At 40.0% G+C, this 27,965-nt stretch overlaps 1 protein-coding gene across 1 annotated transcript; it reads right to left on the bottom strand.

Annotated features, from left to right (window-relative positions):
* Window positions 1-311: 311 nt before the first annotated feature.
* On the bottom strand, window positions 312-27,965 carry SLC16A4 (solute carrier family 16 member 4). The gene is given in 10 exon segments (XM_012468102.2): window positions 312-1,214; window positions 1,217-1,264; window positions 13,043-13,136; window positions 14,563-14,774; window positions 15,812-16,321; window positions 18,227-18,388; window positions 18,875-19,018; window positions 20,036-20,168; window positions 26,192-26,371; window positions 27,805-27,965. Coding segments are annotated over 9 exon segments (1,443 nt in total). The 5' UTR covers window positions 26,279-26,371; window positions 27,805-27,965; the 3' UTR covers window positions 312-1,161.

Genomic DNA, 27,965 nt, shown 5'->3' with positions numbered 1-27,965 from the left:
GTGAAACCCTGTCTCTACTAAAAATACAAAAATTAGCCAGGCATGGTGGCCCATGCCTGTGATCCCAGCTACTCAGGAGGCTGAGGCAGGAGAATAGCTTGAACCCTGGAGTCAGAGTTTCTGGTGAGCCAAGATCGCACCACTGCACTGCAGCCTGGGCAGCAGAGTGAGACCCTGTCTCAGAAAAAAAAAAAAGGCATTCCGAAGGACATGCCAAGGGAGGTTGATGGTTGGTGTTGCAGATACAGAGAACTTTAGCTGTTTTTTTTCCTCTTAAAGATCACTTGGGAGGAGGAGGAAAAAAAAATCACTCAAATAATGAAGGTTCTTTATTTACATGCAATCGCTTAGTTTAAGTGACATTATTAGTTAACATAATTGCATATATAAGAAACATCTTTTAATTTAAACATAGTTCCCATTAAAACCACCTCTTCAACTTTCATTTAAATCTTGTAAAGAGACATTTCAATATTTTTTTAGTGTGAATATTTTGGTAATTAGATGTAGTAGAAAAATAATACTTTGATGGGCAAAATGCTGTTCAAATGATCCTGAAATAAATTTAAAAAGCAGTTTTTATTTACTTTTTATTATTTAGCAATACATGTTTATCAGAAATTTAAGAACCTAAGTAATGCAAAGAAAGTAAGGATTACCTTTAATCAATAAACAAAGATAAACTTTTGAAGGGAGTATATGCCATACCAGTCACTAAGTAAGGTTTTATATTCAGATTCTAGAGTTCTAATCAATCAATGACTATATTTTACACTTATTTAAATTAAGAAAAAATTTTCTATCTTTACATATTTTAGTGACTGAATTACCATGGCATAATTGAGAGTTTGGATTTATTATAGTATACTATGATTTCTATTTAACATGTAAGGTTCCCAATTAAAATTTTAGCCTATTTGATTAAATACTAACAATATAGGTTGCTATTACTCTTGTCTTACTACCAATTAGACATTTCTCAGAATGCTAAAGCAAGAAGGAACCTTAAAGTCTTGTCTGGTTTACCTTCTCATTTTACAAATGTAGATGCTTTTCTTTCAAGCTTTTGTTTGCAATGGCATATTAGGTTAGATTTTCTTTTGTTAAGCTCTCACTTGATTGCAGTCATCTTTCTTTCAGGTCAGACTGTTTTTCCATCTCTCAGCCAATGGTACAAAAAAAAAGGAAACTGAAGAGAGGAGATAGCATATGCCAGAGAAGTAGAAAGAGCCGTTGTATGTCTGGGTATAATCATATAACCAACCTGGAAGGAAGGAATGATTTCTGTTAGTAAAGGAAATTTTTCCGTTAGTAATTCTCAGCCATGAATTGTTCCTCAAATGAAGGAGCCTCCTGTATTGTGATCCATTAGAAGTTAGTGAAGCTTCTTAGCTGTCCTATTTTTCATTTACGAAGTTGAATCAGCTCCACCTGAGTTAGGAACTTACACCATCTCCAATCTTACAGGGGATGTTGAAGAAAATTAGGGATACATACCATTTTATTTTACCATAACTTTTATTAGAAGACCACTATTATGAAGAAATATAATGAATTACTATTTTCCAAAGAAAAAGTGAGAGAACCAATTATTATCTTTTTTTTTCCTTTAATAAACAAACACTGAGTACTTACTATATTCCTGTTAATATTGCTAGGTGTTGAGGATATAATATTGAGCCAAAACAGATATGGTCCTTGCCCTCACAGAACTTACAGTTTAGCAGGGAGATAGGTACCAACCACATAAATAAATAACACGTGATAAGTGCTATGAAGGGAAGGTCCAGGGGGCTATGAGAATATATGAGAAGGATCTGACTGTCTGATACTTGAGTCTTGCTTTGTCACCCAGGTTGGAGTGCAGTAGCATGATCTCAGCTTACTGCAGCCTCTGCCTCCTGGATTCAAGTGGTTCTCCTGCCTCAGCCTCCCAAGTAGCTGGGATTACAGGCACCTGTCACCACACCTGGCTAATTTTTGTATTTTTAGTAGAGATAGGGTTTCGCCATGTTTGGCAGGCTGGTCTCTAACTCCTGACCTCAAGTGATCCACCCGCGTTAACCTCCCAAAGTGCTAGGATTACAGATGTGAGCCACTGCGTGCACTTGGCCCTAAATGCTTTTTAAAAGCATAAGTTGGAGAGTCCTCAAAGTCTTTGGCTAACAGCACATGCTAGAGCTTAAGTGAGACCCTTTTTTAAAAAAAAATCTGAGTGGGTGGTAGCAAAGAATATTTATGCTAAGGCACATCGTTGGAAAAGCAACACTGAAAAAGGCAAATTATAATATTTGTATTATCATGACAATAAATTTGGCCTCCTGGACTTCCTAAAGGGTCTCACGGACCTCTGGGGGTCTGTTGACCTCACTTTAAGAAGTTGTTTTCTAGAGTATATAGTAGGGATATTATATCTGATCACTTACTCAAGAAATTTCAGTGCTGTACGGCAGCACAGGTCTAGGTTCCAGGGATATATCCCTGAACAAAATAGATGACAATATCTGCCCTCATGGAGCTTACACTGTATCTTTGATTTTTCCCTTCTATCTTAGATCATGAATGCCTCACTGGATATGTAGAGTATACCCTCCCCCACCTTTTTCTTCTGGTCTGGTTGTCTCATCTCCTGTCTGTCCATAAGACAGCAAAGAGGAGATGAGAAAACCAGACCAGAAGAAATGGACTTAATTTATTTTTGTTTTATAACTCTGTGTTTCCTGTTGTTAATGTTAAAAATAAATGAATAGGATATTTTAGCCTCTTAAGTTCAACTGACTTTAAGTTGCTTTTTACTTATTGACTCCTGTTTGATCAGTGACCTCTATTAAACGTTTCTTGGAGTTACTAGAGTGAAAACAACTAGGACAAGTCTTTGTGTTATGTTAATAGTTATTGACCTATAGATCTCTAAGAAATAGGTGACTAGTCTCTGAACTCTTCTACTAGACATTTCTAGAAAGGAGGGAGTATGAAAGGTAGCAGTCCTTACCCTCCCAGTCCCTTGTCATTCTTGCCTTAGTCCCACCAGCACAGCAAATTTATTAGAGTGTATGTGCTATATGTATAGATGTATATGTAAAACCTGTGAATTATAAAATAGTGGTATCAGAAGTAACACCCTGGGAAAGACTAGGAATTCTTCAACACAGGTAGACAGTACTACTAAAGTGTCAGGTAGGCCATAGCTAAAAGTAAAAATGAATTGAAGAGAAAAACCATTTGTAAGCCTTTTATTTATTTATTTTCTTTTTTAAAAATTTCTTGTAGAGACCGGGTCTAAGTTGCTCGTGCTAGTCTCAAATTCCTGGTTTCAAGTCATCCTCCTGCCTCAGCCTCCCAAAGTGCTGGGATTACAGATGTGAGCCACCATGCCGACCAAGCCTTTCATTTTATACACACATACACACTCACACTTACTCACTTTTTTTAAATTTGAGTTGGAGTCTTGCTCTGTCGCCAAGACTGGAGTGCAATGGCAGTCTCAGCTTATTGCAATCTCTGATTCCTGGGTTCAAGCGATGCTCTTCCCTCACCCTCCCAAGTTGCTGGGAATACAGGTGCATACCACCACACCCTGCTCATTTTTTTGTATTTTTAGTATAGACACAGTTTTGCCATGTTGGCCAGGCTGGTCTCAAACTCCTGATGTCAGGTGATCGACCTGCCTTGGCCTCCCAAAGTGCTGGGATTTCACTCACTCTTAAAGTCGTAATGCTGTTTCTGAAACGTTAAGTTTTTTTTTTTTTTTTTTTCTGAGATGGAATCTCGCTCTGTCGTCATGGCTGGAGTGCAGAGGCACGATCTTGGCTCACTGCAGCCTCTGCCTCCCAGGTTCAAGCAGTACTCCTGCCTCAGCCTCCTAAGTAGCTGGGATTACAGGCTTGCACCACCACACCCAGCTAATTTTTGTATTTTTAGTAGAGACGGGATTTCACCATCTAGACCAGGCTGGTCTCGAACGCCTGACCTCATGATCTACCCGCCTTGGCCTCCCAAAGTGCTCTGATTACTGGTGTGAGCCTCCGCGTCCAGCTGAACATTAAGTATTAAAATATAGTCGTGTGGCACATAACAGGACAAACCTCATGAGGTTATGATACACGTTTTTACTGTATCTTTCTATGTTTAGATACATGAGTACTTTGTTTAGATACATATCTTTCTATGTTTAGATACATTACCTATAGTATTCAGCACAGTAACATGCTGTATAGATTTGTAGCCTAGGAGCAATAGGCTGTACCATATAGCCTAGGTGTCTAGGTATGCTGTTCATATGATAACAAAATCATCTAACAACACATTTCTCAGAATGTTTTCCTGTTGTTAAGTAACTCATGACTGTATTTAATATATTTTCTTACCAGGGCAGGGAATCATTCAGCATGTTTTAGAATTATTTCTATGTATTTCCATGCAAAATTAGATGAAATAAAATCTAGATGAAATAATTGTTGTAAATCTGTTTCTCCCAGTCATATTTGATCATTGAGATATTTGTATTTTTTAGATTCTAAATTAAGATCCAATTGCCATACAGTAGGATAATAGCATACAGTGAGTATTTAGTTTTAGGATGCCACTTATACTAGCAAATTTGAGGTGAAATGTAGGATGCAGAATTATACATACGACTAATTATTTTATGAAAGTATTAGCTGTTACAATCAAGCTTATATTCAAGTGACTACTAGGTAAATTAAATTTGGAGCTTCATTGGTATTGAAACATCTACTTTATTTGATTGGAATAACTAGCCTTTCTCTACTGCTGAAAGTAAAAGGATTGGCCAGGTGCAGTGACTCATGCCTGTAATCCCACCACTTTGGGAGGCTGAAGCAAGCAGATCGCTTGAGCCCAAGAGTTCAAGGCCAGCCTGGGCAATGTAGTAAGACCTATCTCTACAAAAAAGAAGTACTATATTAGCTGGGTGTTACCCAGGCATGATGATTCACACCTGTAACCTTAGCACTTTGGGAGGCCAAGATAGGAGGATCTCTTGAGCTTAGGAGTTCAAGATCAGCCTGGGCAACATAGACCTTGTCCCTATTCTATCAAAAATTAGAAAAATATTGGAAAAGTGCTGGGCGTGGTGACTCACTCCTGTAATCCCAGCACTTTGGGAGGATGAGGTGGGCGGATCACGAGGTCAGGAGATAGAGACCATCCTGGCCATGGTGAAACCGCGTCTCTACTAAAATACAAAAAGTTAGCCAGGCATGTTGGCACATGCCTGTAGTCTCAGTTACTCAGGAGACTGAGGCAGAGCAATCGCTTGAACCTGGGATGTGGAGGTTGCAGTGAGCTGAGATCACGCCACTGCACTCCAGCCTGGCGACAGAGCAAGACTCTGTCTCAAAAAAAAGAAAAGAAAAGAAAAATATTGGAAAGGGTAAAAAAAGTTAAAGAAAAAAAAAGCCAGGTGTCATGGCATGTGCCTGTAGTCCCAGCTACTCAGGAGGCTGAGTTGGGAGGATTGCTTGAGTCTAAGAGGTTGAGGCTGCAGTGAGCTGTGATTGTGCCACTGACCTCCAGCCTGGGCAACAGAGGGAAAACGAGTATCTGATTTTACTAGATCTCTGTATTTTTTCGGTAACAGTATGAAAAATCTATTCAGATGCACTTTTGACCCTAAACAGTTTAATGCTTCTAAGTAAATATTTTTAAAAGAAATTACTGTTGATAGTTCAGAAGCCACTATATTCTAACCATTTTAAATGGAAGCACACATATAAATTAACATTCAGAAGACTAGATTCCTTTGTGGTTATAGCATAAGCATTGTGAATGTCAGAGAAAGACAAGATTACATACTAGTTATCATCCAGGGTTAGGTTCATGTATCTGAATGTTCATTCTATGCTGGGTATTACTGTATGTAGCCAGCACCCTGAGGAATAAACTGACAGCTGATGCAGAATTATTAAGCTGAAGACCTCTGTAAGCATTTCCTCAGTGTCTACAGGCTACCTGCCTCAGATTTACCCAAGATGCATGTTAATAATGCAGATTCGTTGGATTCTGTCAAGTATAACTTCATCATGGGTGGCACTCAGTTGATTCTTATACACAGTAAGATTATTATTTAACAGTAATAATTATTATATTTGAGTTATTCATCCCAACTCTTTTCTTATATCTGTGGCTATAGGACTTATTTTAGGCAGAAATGTCTAATAATGTTTCCTGTGATAATTTAAAACAAATAAGAAGATTGGGCTGAGCTTCCTTAAACAGTTGTGCAAACTAGTTTTTTTATAGTCAGCAAAAAAGGAATAAGAATAATCATTCAAGTTTGATATTTAATATAGGATTCTGAATTCATTTTGTAAGTGTTAATATTTTTTAAATTCCACATCATTTTATATGTTAGGCCATACATATAGCATCCTGTCTGAAAAGTAGTCATACCTCCAGACATCTCAGAACTTGATTGTTAAGCTACATTATGAATCAATTTTATTAGGATTACTATGTAAGTTTACTATTAGTCATCTTATTAAAACTTAACGTAGCCAGGTGCAGTGGCTGACATCTGTAATCCCAGCACTTTGGGAGGCCAAGGTGGGCGAATTGCTTGAGCTCAGTAGTTTGAGACCAGCCTGGGCAACGTGATGAAACCCCATCTCTACTAAAAATGGAAAAAATTAGCCAGGCATGGTGGCACACGCCTGTAGTCCTAGCTACTCGGTAGGCTGAGGTGGGATAATCACTTGAACCTGGAGGTTGCAGCGAGCAAAGATCGTGCCACTGCACTCCAGCCTGGGTGACAGTGAGACTCCGACTCAAAAACAAACAAAAAAGTTATACCCAGAAGGTCCTTAATTCCAATGTTTCTTGGTGCTAGTTCTAATAAGTGGTTGAAAATTCTACAGGTGACTGGTCAGAACTGAATCAGAACTTCTAGCAGTTGAGTTGTAGCATAGTGGCACATTTCCAAGGTGTGCAAAGACAAGTTTTCTCTCATCTCTGGAGCTACTGGAGACACCAGCTGGCTATAGGCAATCTTGTTCTTTTACTTTGCGTGTATTGTGTAAATATTTTCTATATGTGCCATGATAGGAAAAATCTTGAGAAACTTGGCTTAGCAAATTTAAATTTCAGGGCCTTTTAAGATGGGAACTCACTAAAGTTTCCTTGATAGAAATTTACAGTAAGATTTACTGGGAATGCTTCAAGTAAATGCTTCTGCGCTGTGAGGTTTTTGTTTTGTTTTGTTTTGTTTTGTTTTGTTTTGAGACAGAGTTTCGCTCTTGTTACCCAGGCTGGAGTGCAATGGCGTGATCTCGGCTCACTGCAACCTCCGCCTCCTGGGTTCAAGCAATTCTCCTGCCTCAGCCTCCCGAGTCTGCGCTGTGAGTTTTAAGGATTGTGATCTCGATTAGGATTTGGAAGCCGGATTCTTTGGCCTTGCAAAGTGTGTTATATAAGGGAAGAACTCCTCTTCTTAAACCACAATAGAGAGCTCTCCTCTTCTTAAACCACAATAGAGAGCTCTTTGGTATTTATTTTTGATGTCTTTGTAGGTATTCATCAGTCTTAGGAAAACTGAATCAAAGCAAAAGTCTGTAAGGCTTTGTAGTTTATGGGGAAAATAATCACCAGACAAATAAAATACTTTTTAAAGCCTTTTTTTCCCGTAGAATTTATAGAGGAAAGAGCTATGCTCTGCCTTCTCACTTTCTCACCACTCATCCCCAACCTCCAAAATGGGTTTTCCAAGTAAAATTTTAGGCCATAGAGAAATTATCAATTGATAGGCCAAGGTGACTGATAAAACTCTAGAGGTCAGGACTGGTAATAGTGCAGCAAGGACCAGATGGAATTTTTGTTTAGTACTGTATCTGAAATTGAGGATGGGATAGATAGGAAATGACCTATCGTTTCATGAGGAGATGACTTTTTTGTGATAATGGGAAAGAGATGAGCTTAGATGGATGAATATATATTTTAGCACTTATCTTTTTCCATAAAACACCAATAGACTTGATACAAAATTACCAGACTCATTCTATGATATTTCTGATGAGATACAAGATTGGCAAATAATAAGAGAGAGACAGAGGTACTTCTTTAGGAGCTAAGTTAACTTTAACATATGCTGGAGTACAATTGACTTACAACTATTTGGGGTTAGAAGTGATTTTTCTAGGGCTGTTTGGGGGAAAAAACACTTGTGAAATACCTGCTTGACTTAAACTTCAACATATTTTAAAGTCATTTTATTATCCCACAGCTCAGAATGTCTTCAATTAAAGGTAAGAAAATAAGTTGTAGAGGTTCTAGACTGTTGTTCTTAGTATGAAGTCCTGGCAGTATATGTGGCAGAGTGAATACCGTGTCGCCACCTGGTGAGTCATGTGAGCACTCTGAGTAACTTTCATCTTCTGTGTGTCCCACATAGTGTTTAACAGAGCACTATGCTAGTCATTTGCTTGATAGTTATTGAATGAATGCTAAGTTCCAAATATTTATTTAATAGTAACTTAATCACCAAGTAATCAAATAGTTACTTTTAGGGAGTTTCCAGAAGATATTTGTGATTTTACCATTATATATGTATATTAGCATAGGGTATGCATTTGTCAGTTGGGAAGGGGGAGAATATGGAGAAGCAGGGAACTGCATTCAGTTTTATTTTATAGGCAACTAATATGGTCCCTGGTTTTATTTTAAAATGAAATGGAGCCTTGAGCATTTTGAGCTTACATGTCGAATTCCTTGAATGCAAGAGTAGGAATTTCATGTAAGTAGCTTACATCTGGCCTGTATCTTGAAGAATGTGGTTAGATATACTTGCTTTTCTGCCCAAGGCACTATTTTCATATTTATATTGCTTTTTGCAGGTTTACTTTGGTTAATGGGTCTGCGAGAAATAAGGCTTAAACTATCAGTACTTCTCATTTTTCCACAGCCTTCCAAGGCTTCCATCTTTGTGCCAGCGTGTAGTTCTGGGTACCCCTTAACAGCAAGAGCAGCAGTTGGGTTTGGATGGGCTGTGTGACATTTGGGCTACACTTAGGTTTACTAACCGCCATGGTCAGGGAACCTAGAACAATCCTAAAACTCACATACTTTAATGCAGGCCATATTTTTTTTTAACTAAAATTGAAATTGTCACTGAGTATTGCAAAGGAGGAATAAGAAGGGACTTTGGGGTGGAGTGGGTGGGCAGGGCGTTGCATTACAGAGGTGTTGGGGCAGGTAAGTTTTAACTTTCATCCTTTCAATTTGTCCGTTTCAGTAAAGATCTTATGAAGAATTTTGTTGTTAACATTATTTCTTAAATTCATGAAAGAAACATAAGAAATCAAGATGTATAATTTTCTTGCCCATATTCTCTATATTTAAAAAAAAATAAGAATATGTCTGAATTTCTTGTGCTATTTTTGCTTTCCTTGATTTATTAAAATACGTTACATAGAACTAATACTGTTTTCTTTATTTTCATACAGGAAGGAGAGAAATATTGTTCATGTAATGTGTTATTTTTTTTGTCTGTGTAATCTACAAGAACATGGCTGAAATGTTACCATTTTTAACTAATGCTTTGACTGAAGATTATTATGAAAAGTTTTACTTTTGCCGGGCGCGGTGGCTCACGCCTGTAATCCCAGCACTTTGGGAGGCCGAGGCGGGTGGATCACGAGGTCAAGAGATCAAGACCATCCTGGTCAACACGGTGAAACCCCGTCTCTACTAAAAATACAAAAAATTAGCTGGGCATGGTGGCGCGTGCCTGTAATCCCAGCTACTCAGGAGACTGAGGCAGGAGAATTGCCTGAACCCAGGAGGCAGAGCTTGCAGTGAGCCGAGATTGCGCCATTGCACTCCAGCCTGGGTAACGAGTGAAACTCCGTCTCAAAAAAAAAAAAAAGAAAGAAAAGTTTTACTTTTGTAGATTCCTAATTAAAAATGCCTATACTGTTTTATAGGAGTTTCAACTTTTGCACTTTGGTAATAACAGATTTAGGTAAGTAAAATATGAGAATCTCATACAGTTCTGAAGATCTAAGTTTGGTTGAGGATTCATTGTTTCATCACCAGTAAACCTTTTGATTCAGTTAAAGATAAAGACTCAGTTCTGCCCACACAGGCAAGAACTGAATTGATCTGTACATCAACATTTCTGATGTTTCTTTGGTAGTTGCTGCTGGAGTCAGAAGTTAGGAACAAATCTAATGGCCTTTATAATGTCCTCTTTGTCATTTCACAGAGGAATGACTTAGGAACAAAGCTTTCCTGAAATTTCTTTCTTCAACAGATGGTTATTGGCACAGCATTGCAGTTAGAATCTTGTTTAAGATACTAGGAGCACTTCCTGGACTAAAAATTTCTACATAAGCTTTAGCAACAGCCTTATAACTTCCCTTCACTTTTTTGTAGAGCTTATAGGATGTATGGCTGCCTAATTAATACTCTGAATTAACGGGTAAAAAAAATCATTATGAGTTCTTCATCCTCACATATAGTGCTAGAATATACTGAATTTGGGGTAAAATAAAAGCTTGTTAACTTTTTTGTTTGTCTCTTTGATGGAAGTATTTTATATCTCATATTTTACATTACATAGGGGTGTGTGTGTATGAAATAAAAGTTTCAAAATAAAGTGACGTACTCTGTTTTTTTAATCTGCTCTGTGGTAGTCTGTCTTTTTACATGAAAACAATGAGATCATGACCCAACAAATTTATTTCAAAACACACATGTATACCTGTAGCTTTTTCTTTTCAGATAATGGTCTTCGGAAAACTTGCCTTGTCTTCTTTTGTATTGAACTATTTAAACATTTTACTTTAAGAAGTATACAAAGACATATAGGACATTAAACATTGTTATAGTTTTACTGCTTGTCTTTTTCTTTTGAGTAAGATGTTCTATGCCTTGTGCTTTTGGCCCAGTAGGCTTGAAAAGTTCCAAGGCACTACTGGGACAGCCAGTGAAGAAGGATCAAGATGGAAAAAAACGCATCAGCAAACTGTGTTTGAGCTCTATGTTCTGTATCTCACTGACCTGGGTACTAGCCATAGTGTAGTTCTGCGAGGTACTTTAAAATTCCAGCCTGCTTTCCGGATATGAAATGTAGGCTCAGTGTTAGACAGCATGGGAAGGGGTGTGTTCATAAATGGAAGTAAGAGAGTTGGTTGCATATTTATATAAATTTACTTCTTTAGAATAAGTATGCCTTAATTGAACCTTAGATAGTAGCATATATTTTCTTCCTAGTAATAATTTTTTCTTCTCTTTCTTTCTTTTTTTGTTTTTTGAGACAGGGTCTCGCCTATCTGTCCAGGCTGGAGTACAGTGGCATGATCAAGGCTCACTGCACTCATTCCTGGGCTCAAGCAATCCTCCTGCCTCAGCCTCCCGTGTAGCTGGGACTACAGGTATGCACCACCACACCTGGCTAACTTTTAAAATTTTTTGTAGAGATGGTGCCTCACTATCTTGTCTAGGCTGGTCTGGAACTCCTGGACTCACACAATCCTCCCACTTTGCTTCCCTAAGTTAAGTGATGGGATTATAGGCATGAGCCACCGTGCCAGGCCTTCTCAGTAATAATTCTTATTATCCTTAGTTTACATTCTCCTTCTTTTAATATGTACCTTTTCTGAGTTTTTTTTTTTTGAGATGAAGTCTCGCTCTTTTGCCCAGGCTGCAGTAAAGTGGCATGAAGTGAAGTCAGCTCACTACAACCTCTGTCCCCAGGGTTTAAGCAATTCTCCTGCCTCAGCCTCCTGAGTTAGCTGGGATTAGATGCCCGCCACTATGCCTGGCTAATTTTTGTATTTTAGTAGAGACGGGGTTTTGCCATGTTGGCCAGACTGGTCTCGAATTCCTGATAGGTGATCCACCTGCCTCGGCCTCCAAAAGTACTGGTATTACAAGTGTGAGCCACTGCACCTGGCCCCTTTCTGAGTCTTAAGAAGTATAAACTTAACATCATTATGAAACTTAATTTTTAAAAAATGATAGTGGGTGGGACAAGATCAAGTCCCTTCTGTCTTATTTCAGGAATGAAAGAAGCAAAAGTAAGTTTTAGGCTAAGTTTCTTTTTGTGGATGATTAGGAATGTCATAGTAATTTCTGCATTCAAATATATTGAGAACCTGTGGCGTGTGAGAAACTAAAGTTTAGTTCCCTAGAAATATTTCTGTGTGAGTAGTTAAGTTTGTAATAGTATCAGATTAAATGTTCAGCAAGCACAAAAAGTCCAGTTAGGTAAAACGTGAATGTAAAACTACAATTTGAATCTTAAAGTTAACTTACATATCAGAACTCCCCAAATGTTTACTGTATTTGTATATACTAATTTCCAGTGGCCCCCAATATCCTCTCCATAGAGATTCTGGCCTCCCATCCTTGGTACCTGCAATTTGAAGGGTCTCTCAAAGAGAGAGCCTCTTTGTTATCTCTCTTTGAAAGAGAAAGTTACGTCTCTTTGAAAAGAACAGATAACAGGCAATCCTGAATATCCATATGACACATCAGAAGAAAAGTGTCAGGCCTATACCTTTCAAGCTCTATAAAAGTGACTCATGTTTAGATATAAGATGCTAGTGGGTCGTTTTTTTTTTTCTTTCCTTTACAGAGACAAGGTCTCACTCTGTTGCCCAGGCTGGTCTCAAACTGCTCAGCTCAAGTGATTCTCCCACCTTGACCTCCCAGAGTACTAGGATTATAGGTGTGAGCAATTGCGCCCAGCCCTTTTTTTTTTTCTTTTTTTAAATAAAAACATCATGAGTCTTTGAAACTCAAAACTCTGGATTGTCTACCCTAGACAAGTAGACATACATCCAATATCTGCCCTACAAATCCCAAGATAATACAAGAATCTGCTTTAGGCACTCTTAAGAGAATACAAGAATCTGAGCCTTCAGATTTTCCTTCATTGGTGATGGAGTGAGTAGATACAGGAAAAGCAGAACTTACCTGTTTCTTTTAACCTGATACTGTCATTACATGTTACCATTAATCCTAGATCACTGTTTCCTTTTATTCCTATTGAAATTTGTTCAGAATGTGGTTAAGGTGTTACCTGCTATAGGTGGTCCAGAAAGGATAGCCATCCCAGCAAAGAAACCAGCAAATCCCAAAAACCTGTGTACTGTAGAATTCCAACAGAGATCAACCTGTAGGAATTAGAATTCAGTGTCAGCCATATTAAGGGTGAAATTCTACAGAGATCTATTTCTAAAAGGGACAGATACTATTTATATCATCTCAAGCTATGAACAGTATGACTTCTGGGGTAAGTCAGATGGCCTTTTGCCTCCAGTATTGTGAAGTTGCTGAGGGCTAATAGCGAACAGTAACTGCTAGGCAGGCAGTGTTTTCAGTTTATTAGTAACATGAGTTTTTATTTTCATTCTAATTTTTTAGGTGGTTCATGGGTACTTTTTCTTCCCCAAACCTTGCTGCTTTTCTCTATTAGGAAATGGTACTTAGAATACGAATTGTTAGTGATATTCTTTTTTTTTGAGACAGGGTCTCTCTCTGGCACCCAGAGTAGAATGCAGTGGTGTGATCTTGGCTCACTGCAGCCCCTGCCTCCCAGGCTCAAGCAATCCTCTCACCTCATCCTTCCAAGTAGCTGGGGCCACAGGTGTGTGCCACCACACCTGGCTAATTTTTTTATTTTTTGTAGAGACGGGGTTTCATCATGTTGCCCAGGCTAGTGTCCAACTCCTGAGCTCAAGCAATTCTCCTGCCTCTGCCTCCCAAAGTGCTGGGATTAGTCCCTCTCGAAGTGCTGGGTGTGAGCCACTGTGCCCAGCCGATGGTGATATTCTTGAATTCCCTAAGGTCTAAGTATCAACCATTGGTTTGTAAGTAATTAGATATCACAAGGAATTAATTTCAACTTTAGGAAGCTTGATTTTTGCCTGCACTTTGTATAATGTCCTGTAGCACTTATGCTAATATTGATAGAACAGAATTTTCCTAGGAAATCTGTTCCAGCATGTTGAGGACGTGGTTCTAAGGAGAACCTATGAAATTCCAAGGGATTTCCAGAACACAGAAGTATTTGTGTAAGTATTTTGGTTCCATCTGGGTCCAGGACTTTTGAGTTAGTTTGAGGTAAAAATGAAGAGGAAGTATAAAACAATGGCCCTGTGAAAGTACACAAGACCAAAGCAGTAACTTCAAAAGAGAAGCCACACTGGTCAGGAAATCCCTTTTCTTCTTGAAGTGTTCTCAGGGATCTCTTTAAGATTGTGTCTTAAAAGGAGCCAAACAAGTCTCTGGAGTTGAAGGAGTGAAGTGAACACAAGTCTAATCTAGGAGACTGATAAGTAAAAAGGAATCCTGTTGATCCCTTTTTTTGGTTTAATTTTATTCCTGTCCCATGTGAATAGTCCTCCTACCATCCCTTCCCCTCACACACAAGGTAAGATGAATAACTGGACAGGATATAGCTGCAGAGTTTCTAAGGTCTTTGATATGATTTTTTTAAGTTATGAAATTAATACAAAATATATATTTTGGGGAGGTTGTTACTGATATTTGCTTTTACTAAATGTTAACATAACAATGTTAATGAGTACGTCTACTCACCAGTACAGGCAGTATCAATGCTAGGTAACCACCAGCAAAGATGGCAAAGCAGATGGTGTAGGTCATGAGTAGTGGAAATGTGGTGGCCAAAGGAGCAAGCAGGTTAGTGATGCCGCAGAGGATGAGGTAAGACTTGTGGTAATGATACTTCTTAATCCAGTTTTGGTCAGCAACCCATCCAGAAATAATCTGACTGACCGCCTCAAGGATACCTGAAATGATATTGAAATCCTTTTATTTTCCTAGCCCCTTTGAAAAATATGAATTCTTAAGGCATCATTTCCCAAGTAACATGACCTCATCCCGAAGCCAGGATATGTGGGGGAAAAAATGATTTCATTGTGTACCAATAAGCTCTATTACTTACTTATCTATTCCAAACACATTTAATAAAAAAGCAAAAAAGTCTCCTCTAGAGTTGTGTAGAAGACCCACGTAGTTGGTGTTTTGTCTGATTGTGTTTGGAAAACTTACACCACTACACTGGGAGTCCCTGGTTCAGAGGACCCTGGGCACAGAAGGCCATCTTTGTCCAAGAGGTCCTGCAAGTGAGAAAATGAAGTTTCTTAAAGACAAAGAGACCTTCAGGTCAGTGTCTTAAGGAAGTCATGTTGTAGAAGGTTGGAGTCTAAAAAGTAGATATTGGGACTCATAATTGCATATTAAGTTTTAGGAATTGAGTTCTCCCAAGTTTATGCTTAATTTGAAAATAGGAAGGAAGTCTGGAAATGGGAGATGATATTTTGGACAACTGCACCTGGCCAAAACCCAAGCATTCTGTCTCCAAGCATTTTTATGAATAGTCAACTAAAATAGTTTTTAATTTACACTTTATTTTAAATATCAGACAATCCATAAGTGACTAGCCTTAAAAGTCATGTTTATCTGTTTTACTGTGAGTTCAGGGGAAACATCCTTAGCTGCAAATAATAAAACGTTATTGAATGCTTACTACAGGCCAGCCACTATTCTAAACTCCACATGCATTGCTTTTTAATCTTGACAATCTTATGAGGGTAGATACTATTATCCCTATATTACAGATGAGGAAATCAAGGCACAGAGAAGAAAAGTAACTTGCTGAAGTTCCCACAGTTAAGAAATGCAGAGCAGGAGTTTGAACCAGGGAACTCTTTCTCCAGAGCAACTTACTTGTAACAACAATAATACAATATTACATTGTTAAAATGTAATAAACCTGTAAAATTAAGTTGATCTTTCCTTTTGGGTGGGACGTAGGCTTTCTTACCTGCTACAGAAACAAGGTAAGAGGCATCCATGATGTCAATCCCCAGTGTTTTGGCTCTGGCTACCAGGTGAAAGGTAGGGATGAAATATGCTAACTGACTGAGGAGAAAAGACCAAGTAAATATGTAGAAGAAAGGATTTCTAAAGAGAGAAATATCAAAGAGTTTTTGTTTGCAGCTCCACGAAGTAGCCTTCTTATCACTTTGTTCATTACTTTTTAATAACAGTCTGTTCCTGTTAGGCCCATTGCAGAACTCCTCATTTTGATTTTGTGAGACTGTTAAACATTCACTAGGTAGTCCAGCCTTCTGCATAGTACTGTCCTCGATGGTAGACTCTTGTGTCTCGTCGCAGTATGTTTCTGTTCCACATGCCTCTGGACCATGTGCAGACACACTGCTGCCTTTATCTTCAATACCAGAATTGTTCTCACTTTTGATATAGACAGGTCTTAAGAGCATACTAGAAGGCACCAAATTCAATGTGATAGCTCCAAGTAATATAAGAGCACCTAAAAAAGAGGGAGAGATTGGGCAATTAAAAATAGCCTTTCAGTTCACAATACTGCTTTGTGTTCATAGGCTCAGAAGAGGCCCCACTAGCATAGTCCATTAATTCTTGAAATCATTACTTTGTCTCCGATTTGACGTATTAGTCATATACACTGCTGTATCCGTGTAATAATGTAGTGCTTTGGAGATAGAAAAGAAGAAAGCTGTACCAATAGATGGGATAAAAGAGGTGGTGGTGGTGATTTGTGTAAGGGTGGGGCAAGTTTTTGGAGGGAGAGGAGGACATTTCAAATGCTAAAAAATTAAATAGAAAATTTAAATATCCTGAAGTGAGAGTACAGATTTTGGTACAGAAAATATAGTATAAGATGATAGAAATCATTTGGAAACAGCCTTAGAAGAGGGTACAGCTGGCCAGGTGCAGTGGCTCATGCCTGTAGTCCTAGCACTTTGGGAGGCTGAGGCAGGCAGATCACTTGAGCCCAGGAGTTTAAGAGCAGCCCTGGGAAACGTGGTAAAAACCCATCTCTACCAAAAAATACAAGATAATAAGCCTGGTGCGCCTGTAGTCCCAGTTACTTGGGAGGCTGAGGTGGGAGGATTGTTTGAGCCTGGGAGGTGGAGGTTGCAGTGAGCCAAGACTGAGGCACAGCACTCCAGCCTAGGTGACAGAATGAGAGCCTGTCTCAAAAAAAAGGGGAGAGGGAGGAAAGGAGGTGGGGATAGACTTTCATCCCATGACATTTTTTAGATCTTCCTTAAAAGATGATAGATGTTAATCTTGCCTTTGAAGCTGAATAGTTGTTTGCATTCAGCATGTTCTGATCAGAGCTATGACTTGTATGGTGCTTCTGAAGATATAATGGGCTATAGGCTCTGCCATCCTATCATGGATTTGTCAGCTGGTTCCATTCACTATGAGATAACTGAATAGTTTTTCTATTTGTTTGTTTGTTTTGAGATGGAGTCTTGCTCTGCTGCCCAGGCTGGAGTGCAGTGATGTGATCTCGGCTCACTGCAACCTCTGCCTCCCAGGTTCAAGTCCATCTCCTGCCTGAGCCTCCTGAGTAGCTGGGATTACAGGCGCTGGCTACCATGCCTGGCTAATTTTTGTATTTTTAGTAGAGACGGGGTTTCATCATGTTGTTCAGGCTGGTCTCCAACTCCTGACCTCAAGTGATCCGCCTGCCTTGGCCTCCCAAAGTGCTGGGATTACAGGTGTGAGCCACCATGCCTGGCCTCTGAATGGCTTTTTATTTAGGAAAAATTCAACAAAACTGCCATGTAGATAACAATAGGCATATGAATACACACATGTACATATATTTTTTCCAGTAGTTTAAGATTTTAATCCAAATGTCTTAGAATTAACTGTGATATGAATAATCTTTCATTCATTTGTGAAAATGTATAGTTGACATATAAAATATTACTAAGGAACATACTCTTTTTACCAAAGCATTTGTTTCTTTTTCATCTATTTTAGTGAGTCCGATGGAAGAGGCATTTTTTAAATGCAGATTTTTGTCTTAAAGGGAAAATGTGAAAAGTGAGTGTTTTGGTGGGGAAAGGGGAAGCCTTGTTTCCCCAGAAGTATCGCTTTCACTACAAGCTGTTTCCAGCTGCACAGAATGCTTTCCATCTCCTCAGACATTGTGCCCTATGGTGAATTCTGAGTTGCTTGTGTGAGCTGGCAAAGCCTGCAAGTATTTCAAGATCTCTTCTGCTTTTATATTCTCCAGGAAAGAGAAGCATGTTTACTTTAGAAATTATGCTCATTTCCTCACTGGCAATACCTTGTGAAATCAATTGCTCTAAAAGTCTTAACTTCCACTCCTCAAAAGGGAGAACGCTGAACATTAAATCTTGCACAGTTGATAGTAAAGAAATTTAGAATGACTTACCTGTCCAGTCATACAGATCTATCAGGAATTTTGTAAAGGGTGCCAACAGAAATGTCAGACCCATCCCAGAACGGGCAATAGCTGTAGAAAGAGCCAATTGTTTTTTGAAGTATTTGGTAATTACCACAGAAGCTACTTGGTATAAGAGAGCAGAACCCAAACCTAAAAGAAAAACATAATAGTTTAGAATTACTCTCACATTAAGTGGCTTGGCACCAGAAAAGATAATCTCCTGAATCCAAGGTAATACCACTAGGCCTTTTAGACCCAGGAACAGTAGAAGGGAAGGGTCTATGGGTGGATATATATGTACAGATACACATACATATATATATACACACACACATACATATTTTGAGACAGGATTTCATTTTGTCACTGAGACTGGAGTGTAGTGATGTGATCTCGGCTCACTACAGCCTTGACTTCCTGGGCTCAAGCATTCCTCCCAAATAGCTGTAACTACAGGCACGTCCACCACTGGCCTGGCTAATTTTGGTAGAGACAGTGTTTCACCATGTTGCCAAGGCTGGTCTTGAACTTCTAGACTCAAATGGTCCACCCGCTTTGGCCTCCCAAAGTGCTAGGATTACAAGTGTGAGCCACCACACCCAGCCTTCTGTGGTCATATATTTACAATTGACTCACCAGGTAGAAGTCCCATAGTCACACAAAGAAAAGGAATACTTGTGGCCCAGCTGCTGACCAGATATCCACCAGTAACAAGGAAAGCCCCAAGAATGGAGGTAGTTTTCTCTCCAAGTATGTCACAAATAATAGCAGCCAGGGGACCTTAAGAGAAGCAACAAAGGCAATTACTAGGTAAATACGATCTGGCATGTCTTATCCTCTGATGCGTGACTTAAGCAAATGACAAGCAAAGCAAGAGGACTGTTTACTTTGATGTATTGTGTATACTTCAAAAAAGGTTTTCATATTGGGTTTCTTAATATCGCTAGTCCCACACTATTTTGGTTTTTGGAAGGGGAGTTCAAAAGAAAATATTGATTGTAAATAAGGTTTGGAGATGGGTTTTGAAATGCATTATAGAACCTCCACAAAAACATTGCATCTTGTGGTCAGTGACTAGAATAAGGCTGAATCACTTAACTGCTCCTCCACCTTGTTACCACTCCAAATAAAGGAAGAGAAAATGGTTTGATAATTTGTTTTGGGGCACCGTGGCTCATGCCTGTAATCCCAGCACTTTCGGAGACCAAGGCGGGTGGATCAGCTGAGGTCAGGAGTTTGAGACCAGCCTGCCCAACATGGCGAAACCCCATCTCTACTAAAAATACAAAAGTTAGCCAGGCATGGTGGCGGGTACCTGTAACTCCAGCTACTTGGTAGGCTGAGGCAGAAGAATTGCTTGAACCTGGGAGGTGGAAGTTGCAGTGAGCCAAGATTATGTCACTGCACTCCAGCTGGGCAACAGAGTAAGACTGTCTCAAAAAAAAAAAAAATTGTTTTGAGCATACTTAGATAACTAGAACTTCATGGCCTAACTTCCAGGTTCAGGGCCTTACTCACTGAACCTTTATTAAGGCATCACCAGACTCGAAAGGCAATGCATGAAATTCTGAGTCATGGTGTTTAATAATTCTTCAGCTTTCTTTGTTTGAATGCTGATTCTCCCAACTTTGTTACTAAGTCAAGTGGAAGCTAAATATTGCAGTTCCTTACTTTCTCAGCATTACATATGAGTAAATGAACCTGAATTTTAGCAACGCTTCAGTCTTGAATAGGAATCTTGGAATTGCCCTTTGTGGTTCTTCTCGTTGGACAGCAAGCTTATTGCTAGCCTTATACCTGCAGAAAAACGAAGAGATGACATGATGGATCCAATCCAGCCAGTTTGTTCTGAGGTGGCTTCAAACTCCTCTTGAAAGATCACAAAGAAAATCGCAAAAGTCTTGGTCAGCCCCATCACAAACACATTCACCTAAATCAAAGCAGACCAGAGTCCAACTTAGGTGGTAAGTGAGCCATTAGAGAGGCAATTACAGCTACTAGAAGGTCTGATTCCCTCAGCTCACTATTTATCAGTTTGCCTTATTGGTTGATCCTCATTATACATCCTATATTTTATAGAGGAAGTCACTCATTTTAAAGTAGCTAAGCATTTTAAATGGAAACATCTCATTTAATCCTCATTTCACAGCTTTGGAATAGGCATGCCAATGTTGTATACCAAATAATTTATACCAAATAAATCACCTGATGGGTTCACCTTGCCTGCTGCCTAGATAGAACTGATTTATCAAGATAGGAATTGCAGTAGAGAAAGAGTTATTCACACAGAGCCCACTGTGTGGGAGACTGGAATTTATTATGTCAATTGGTTTCTCCAAGCTTTGGGGGATCAGAGTTTTTAAGGATAGTTTGGTGAGGTGGGGGGCAATGAGGGGAGTGCTGATTGGTTGGGCCAGAAATGAAATTCTATAAAAGCTGCCCTCTTGCCCTGAGTCGCTTTCTGGGTGGGGAGGACCCCATGACCAGATGAGCCAGTTTATTAATCTTGGTGGTGCCAGCTGATCCATCAAGTGCAGGGTCTGCAAATTATCTCAAGCACTGATCTTAGGTTTTACAATAGTGATGTTGTCCCCAGGAGCAATTTGGGGAGAATCAGTTTTGTAGCCTCCAGCTGTATGGCTCCTAAATCATAATTTCTATCTTATGGCTAATTTGTTAATGATTGCATTCACTCTCAAAGCCCAGGAGCCATTGTGTACTCTGTTTCCAGGGGCTTTGGGGCTTCCCCCTTTTTCTCCTTGTTTCAATAGCGTTGGTTTTTCAAGGCCACTTCTGCTTTCAACCTGGCCATGCATTACTTACGAACCATAAAACCAGCTGGGCATGGTGGCTCCTGCCTATAATCCTAGTAGTTTGGGAGGCCAAGGTGGGTGGATCACTTGAGCCTAGGAGTGCAAGACCAGCCTGGACAACATGGCAAAACCCATCTTTACAAAAAGTACAAAAACTTAGCTGGGCATAGTGATATAATGCCTGTAGTCCCAGCCACCTGGAAGGGTGAGGTGGGAGGATCACCTGAACCTGGGAGGTTGAGGGTATAGTGAGCTGTGATCACAGTGCTGCATTCCAGCCTGGGTGACAGTGAGACCTTGTCTCAAAATTAGTAATAATAATAAAAGAACCTCAAAGCCTTAGGTTCCCTTTCATTAATTCCACTTTCTCTGCTCACCTGTTACGGTTCTGTACTCATTTAGCTTAATACCTGCTCCCTGGGCAATCATTCATTCCCAAGGTTTTAATTACCACCCGAGGCATAGTAGTATATGGCATAGTGGCATAGTGGGCATACTTAAGGTGGTGTAGCTGAATAGGGTTCTGCAATCAGTCTGCCTTAACTTGCAGCCAGGCTGTGCTTCCTACTGGGGCATGACTTTGGGCAAACTACTTTGCACTTCACATGTGTTAAGCTTCCTCTTTTATGATGTGGGGAGAATGGAAATATTACCTAGCTCATAAGACTGTGAAGATTAATTGAGACAATTCTGATAAAGTACTTAATATTTGGCACTTAATGCATGAATAGTGAACTATGGTTTCCTTTCTGCTTTCCTGAGAGCTTCAGACTCCTAATTGTCTACCATATCTTTATAACATCTGGTCAACTTGCCCAAACATAAGCTCACATTTCCCTTACGCCTACTCTTCAGTTTTTCCGTGGGTACCATCCACCCATTCACCTGAGTGAGAGATGTGCTTCCTCTTAGATGCCTCCCTCTCTCAGCCCCTGCTTTTTAATAATCAGTAAGACTTGCCCCTTTTCATCCGCATCACTATTGGCGATGCTCAGAAATTGCAAAAGCGGGAGTGGTGAGGAAGAAGTCTCTTAATATATTTGTCCCATTCTGATTTGATAAAAGGAACAAAACTTATTTAGAATGAACAGTGCTATAAACACCAGGACTATATATTCAAAAGTTAAAAAGACATTTTATCAGGCCCCCATTTAGGCAATTTATAACCATAGTTTTCCTCTAAGGCACTTCTGTCAGGCTAGAAATTAGGCTAGAAAATATACACAGATTTCAAATTACCTAGACTTTATTCTCTCAGTTCAAAATGTTGTGTCCTCTCATGAGCAAGGAACACTAAAACGTGTCATTCTGTAAAATAATCTTCCTTTTGTTCTGTGGACATGAGTTCTGTGCTGCTGTCTAGAAGATGTTGACCTCTATATTCTTAGCTACCTAAATTTAGCTAGCTACTGGTCCCCCAGTTCAGAACTCTTCCTCTCTGGTCTGTCCTTGGTGTCTGAGTGTAGCAGCAGTGAATGGTTAGGACTTGTCTGGAATAACTGGGTCTGTCCACTGTGTATCAAGAAGACCAAGGGCAGAGCCTTTGCACCTACCATGCTTTCCATCCCTTAACTTGAAGTCTTCCATCTTTGTTTCTGTTTTGACTCAAAGATATTAAAAAGTCTCTGCCAAGGTCTAGGTTTTTCCTTAGTTAATTTAGCAGACTACATCTGCATTATCCTCCATAATCTCATGTCTTAAACGAAGCTTGGTGGATTTCAGTTCTGTCACCAGAGTCCACATCATACGTTGTAAATAGCTCACTCCAAAATAAAGCAAAAACCGTAGAACTTCTCCAGTCCCCTCATTTTCTTTTTGTGTGTAAGAGCAGTTAATTTGGTTGAACCTGTCAGGAACACCTTAAGCAGGCTTTCCCCACACCCCACCTCCAATAAGAGCTTCCTCACTGGATCATTTTAATTATCGTCTTGGGAAAGGAGTTGGATCAGCCTCAGTGGCTTATTTTAAATATAAGCGCCAGGCTTTGTCAGAGTGAGTTTTATCTGATAACAACTTATCCTGAGTCCCTTCCTAATATCACCCTAGCTCCTCCTGACCTTCACAGACAAGCTTCTGTAAAAAAATAGTCTATTAGGTATCCACTTTCTGTCATTCCACTACTCCACTGAAAACTAAATAAAGTTCACTACCTTCAGCCCCCACTGTTCCACTGTACCAGCTCTTATCAAGGTTATCAGGACTTCTTTGTTGATAAAACAGTAGACTCTTATTATTTCTATGCTGTTTGACCTCTCAGTAGCATCTGCTCATCACATTTTTCTGAAATGCAAATCTATCATATCCCTGCTTAATTTTTCTCATTAGCTTCTCATAGCCTCAAGACAAAAGCCATTCTCATCTCTTCAATTTCATAACCTATTCCTTTCATCTTTATTTGTTTATTCATAAATGTATGCAGTTATCAATTGATCCATCTATCCACCCACCAACAGTATTTACTGAGTGCCTACTGTGGTCCAGGCTGTATGCTGGTGCTGGGCTTACAGTAACGAGCATACACTCGTGAGCAATGCAGACATGGACCCTGCTGCCCCCACGGAACATTCAGTCTAGTAAGACAGACTGAATACAGAAAACAGTCAGAGATATATAAAGTGTGATGAGTTGGTTAGAATGAATCTCTCTCTCTTTTTTTTTTCTTTTAAATAGGAAGCTCCCAAAGAACATTGTTATTTTCATTTACCAGGAGCTCATCTGTTATAGAAAAGAACACTTATAACTCATACAGAAACAAAAGCACAGTCGTTCAAATATCTGCATTACAACTGTGGGGGATTAGCCCCTGCATTTATTGTTAACAGTTTGAGGATCCAGTGCATTTTTCGTGCTTAGTAAGCAGTATCACACCCTAAAAGTGGGACAGTGTTTATTAATCTGGTTATTAGATGGTTTTTCTTACCAGCAACTAAATTGGTCAAAAACCATTCTATTCTCAGAGGATGATGTAGAAAAAGTCAGGGTGGTTACGGGGAGAAAGGCAAGAGAATTAGAGATTCTCACCAACAATGCTCATTTTGCAAAGCCTATGATGTGGGGAGGTGGCCCAGCCACAGGAAGGACTCTCAGACTTAGGGCATCCTTTAGTTTCCTTATTAGTAACATTTCTGGGGAAAAAATGGGATTCCACATCCTTTAGTACTGAAGCTAATGTTTAGCAAGTACTACTGTTAAGTGTTCGGAGTTTTGTATTACATAAATCCTAGCTGGGGACCTCTGCCCCTACATACTACTTCTCTATCACTAGGGAGGAGGCCTGATGTTTTCCCACCATCTATTTGTAGAGTTCTTCGTTATCTGCGTGTGAACTATAGGATTATTAGAAGGCACCAGGACCTGTGCTGTACTTTCCTGTGAGCTGCTTACCGTAGGGCTGAGTAGGGGAGAAGTGTCAGCAAGAAAAGGATGTTTTTGTGAGTGCATCTCAAAGTTAATAGAACTCTGGAAACAAGAATTGTGCAGCTGGCGCCACTCTCTGGAGAACTGTGTGGGGCATAGCTGGGATGGGATTCACCGACATTCTAGAAGGGTCGTGCTGATGATGCAGATCACCACTGTCACACCTCAACCCCTGGGAGGATGAGTGAAAGAAGTTAACTTAAAAACTGGAATTACTAGTCTAGTTGCTTATGGGTGAAGGAGAAAAATCAGGCTCCCCTTTCAAAATCCATGTCTCCTCCCTTTCCAAACACATTAGAAATACAGATAGCATAAAAAAAAAAAAAAAAGAAATACAGATATCGTAAACTATAGTTAGTGGGGATGGATTGGGAAGTAGACAGCAGGCCAAACAGAGGAAAGGTCCCCACCCCTTCTCAGTGGAAGGGGCCGTGCCAGCAGTGTTAAATCTGTTAGACATAGTGAACTCCCAAGTTTCTCTTCAAAGAATCAGTATTTCAGTATTTTCAGGTTTTTGTCCTCCGTTTTAAAGTTGAACTTCCTTGTAGTTTCAGTAAACAGTTATACCAGTTCTAATCAGTAGTTCACATCTGTTCCCCTGGTCCCCTGCTCCGTCCTGACTCATCCTAGTCACCTGCCCCGGTCACCTGCTCTGGTCACCTTTGACCTAGCTCACCCCTGGTTACCTTCTCTGACCTGCCCGTAACCATCCTCACTGCCAAACTACCCACCCCGCCACTCCGGCTCGTACCCCTGCTCTCTTTAAAATAGCCAATTGGGATTAGTCTAGATTATGCGGTCTAACCCTAGCCAATAGGGGAACGACACAGCATTGGGGCAACCTCCATCAAGAATGAGTACCCCTTTCCCTCCCTTGTCCAGGTGTGTGCTCACCATTGTTCCATCTGTGAGCCACACCCTTCTATAGTAGTAAATTGCCTTGCTGAGAAAATTTATATTCAAGTGCTACTTCTTTTGTGGCACCAAAAATTTTGCATATATCTATGCTGGGCTGAACTGGGGAGACCATCCCCAAAGCACTTTTTAGCACTTCCCAGTGCTACTTTTGTCATGGTTAAAAGTATGATTATCCCCAAATCCTAACTGTCATGCAGCCAGTATAGAGCTGATGATTGTGACTGAGCATTCTTAGGTTTAGGAGGTGGTAAACAGGAAGAACAGAGGACTGGATTCAGGAATACTTCTGTTTGTTTGTTTTGAGAGAGTCTCTCACGGTTGCCTAGGCTGCAGTGCAGTGACAGGATCTTGGCTCACTTCAATCTCCACCCTCTGAGTTCAAGCGATTCTCCTGTCTCAGCCTCTAAGTAGCTGGTCCTACAGATACATGCCACTGTGCTTGGCTAATTTTTGTACTTCTGTAGAGACGCGGTTTCACCGTGTTAGTCAGCTGGCCTTGAACTCCTGACCTCAAGTGATCCACCCACTTAGGCCTCCCAGAGTGCTGGGATTATAGGCATAAGCCACTGTGCCCAGCCCAGGAACATTTCTGCTTTCACTCTAGGGGCATTTTCAGCTTTCTTCTGGGTTCGGCATGGGCCTCTGACTTTAGCAGTTTTTGGCAGCTCCTGGCCTTGTTCCCCCCCCCTCCCCAACTCAAATGCCAAAGATTTCCTCAGTGGTCTTATTTGTAGGCAGCTCTGAGCCTTTCTCTAGAAAGCCTGCTTTCAGGCAGTAGGAAAGGGGGGAAAAAGCAAATTCTTACCAGAAAAAAATGAAACACAATCATCCATCCCCATCCTCCATCCAGGGTTTTAGTGTAAGGTCGGGCCTTTCCCTCCCTCTTCAGCATGATGCCTCTTCTATTTTAAATGCAGAAGATCCTTGTGATAAATCCAAGACAACTGATTCAGTGGACAAGAAACGAAACTTTTAAACTTTTTATCTGAAAGAGAACATTTATACATTGTTGGTGGGAACGTAAATTAGTTCAGCCACTGTGCAAAGCGGTTTGCAGATTTCTGAAAAACTAAAACTGGAACTACCATTTGACCCAGTAATCCCATTCCTGGGTATATACCCAAAGAAGTTAAATTGTTCTACAAACATACACATGCACTTTTATGTTCACTACAGCACTATTCACAATAGCAAAGACATGGAATCAACCTAGGTGCCCATCAACAGTGGATTGGTTAAAGAAAATGTGATACATAGACACCATGGAATACTATACAGCCCTAAAAAAGAACAAAATCATGTCCTTTGCAGCAATATGGATGCAGCTGGAGACCATTATCATGAGGAAATTGATGCAGAAACAACAAATACTGCATATTCTTCCTTATAAGTGGGAGCTAAACATTGGGTACATATGGATGTAAAGATGGGAACCACAGATGCTGGGGACTGTTAGATGAGAGAGGAAGGGAGGAGGGTTGAAAACTACCTATTGGGTGCTGTACTCACTACCTGGGTGATGGGTTCAATTATACTCCATATCTCAGCATCACAATAACCTTGTAATAAACCTACACATTGAATCTAAAGTAAAAGTTGGAATTTAAAACAAAACAAAAAAACCTTTTTCCCTATGGTGTAAAACCACTTGTAATTTTTTTAAAACTCCTCAGTTACAGACGAAGTCTGCCTGATGCAACTAAGGAGTTAGTTAACTAGAAAGCCTGACCTCAGTGTGGGGTGGTCACTCCTAGAATTGGATTCAGTGTCCGTCACCCAGGTCTGCAAGCCAGTTTCTTGGAGAGCTGTGCATCACCCTGCTGGTCCTCTGGGTGAACTATGGACTTCAGAGAAATAGAAAGGGAGGGGGAGCCTTGAGTTTAGAAATTCTCCTTAGAAAACACTTGGCTAAATGTAATTATTTTTGGAGCTAAACAGACATGACAACAAAATGCGACACCCATTCATTGAATACATCCTAGATCAGAAAAAAAGTTGTAAAAGACAGTTAGAGGGGACAGTTGGGGGAACTTGAATATGGACTGTACAATAGAGAATACTGTACCAAGGTTAACCTCTTGGATATGATGGTTCCACAAGAGAATATTCTTAGGAGATACATGCTGAAGTATTCAGAGTGACATGACTATGCTACCTTCTCACAATCGGTTCAGTAAAATAAACGTGTATATATAAAGAGTGATAGCAAAAAGAAAATGTAAATGTTCTGATGAAGGGGGTACAGTACTCATTATTTCCTCGTCAGGTCAAAGGCCGACTGTTTCTTACTGGAAAGGAGAGTCAGCTGGCAGCGTGTGTAGAATGTCCATCTGGTGAGCAGGCTGGGTGGGGAGAGATGCCGGTCATTGAAGACATCGTAGAAAACCAACCCAGCACACAGTCCCATTCCTGTCTTACCTTTGATGTGTTCAGCGAAGAAATCCTCCACGGATCAGGCAATTCAGAAAGAAAAATAAATTATACCATTTTCTGGAATGTTACTGTTTTTCTAAGGCATTTCATTTTGCTGCACTGTGAAAAGTGTTGTAAGAGCCAAGGAGGGCTGAGACGATTTAGGC

The sequence above is a fragment of the Aotus nancymaae genome, unplaced genomic scaffold (assembly GCF_030222135.1).
Source record: "Aotus nancymaae isolate 86718 unplaced genomic scaffold, 86718_ANA_hifiasm-v0.15.2.pri h1tg000007l, whole genome shotgun sequence".
NCBI classification, from domain to species: domain Eukaryota; kingdom Metazoa; phylum Chordata; class Mammalia; order Primates; family Aotidae; genus Aotus; species Aotus nancymaae.
Note: the sequence above shows the minus strand (reverse complement) of the source record. Positions and strands in the feature narration are given on the sequence as shown.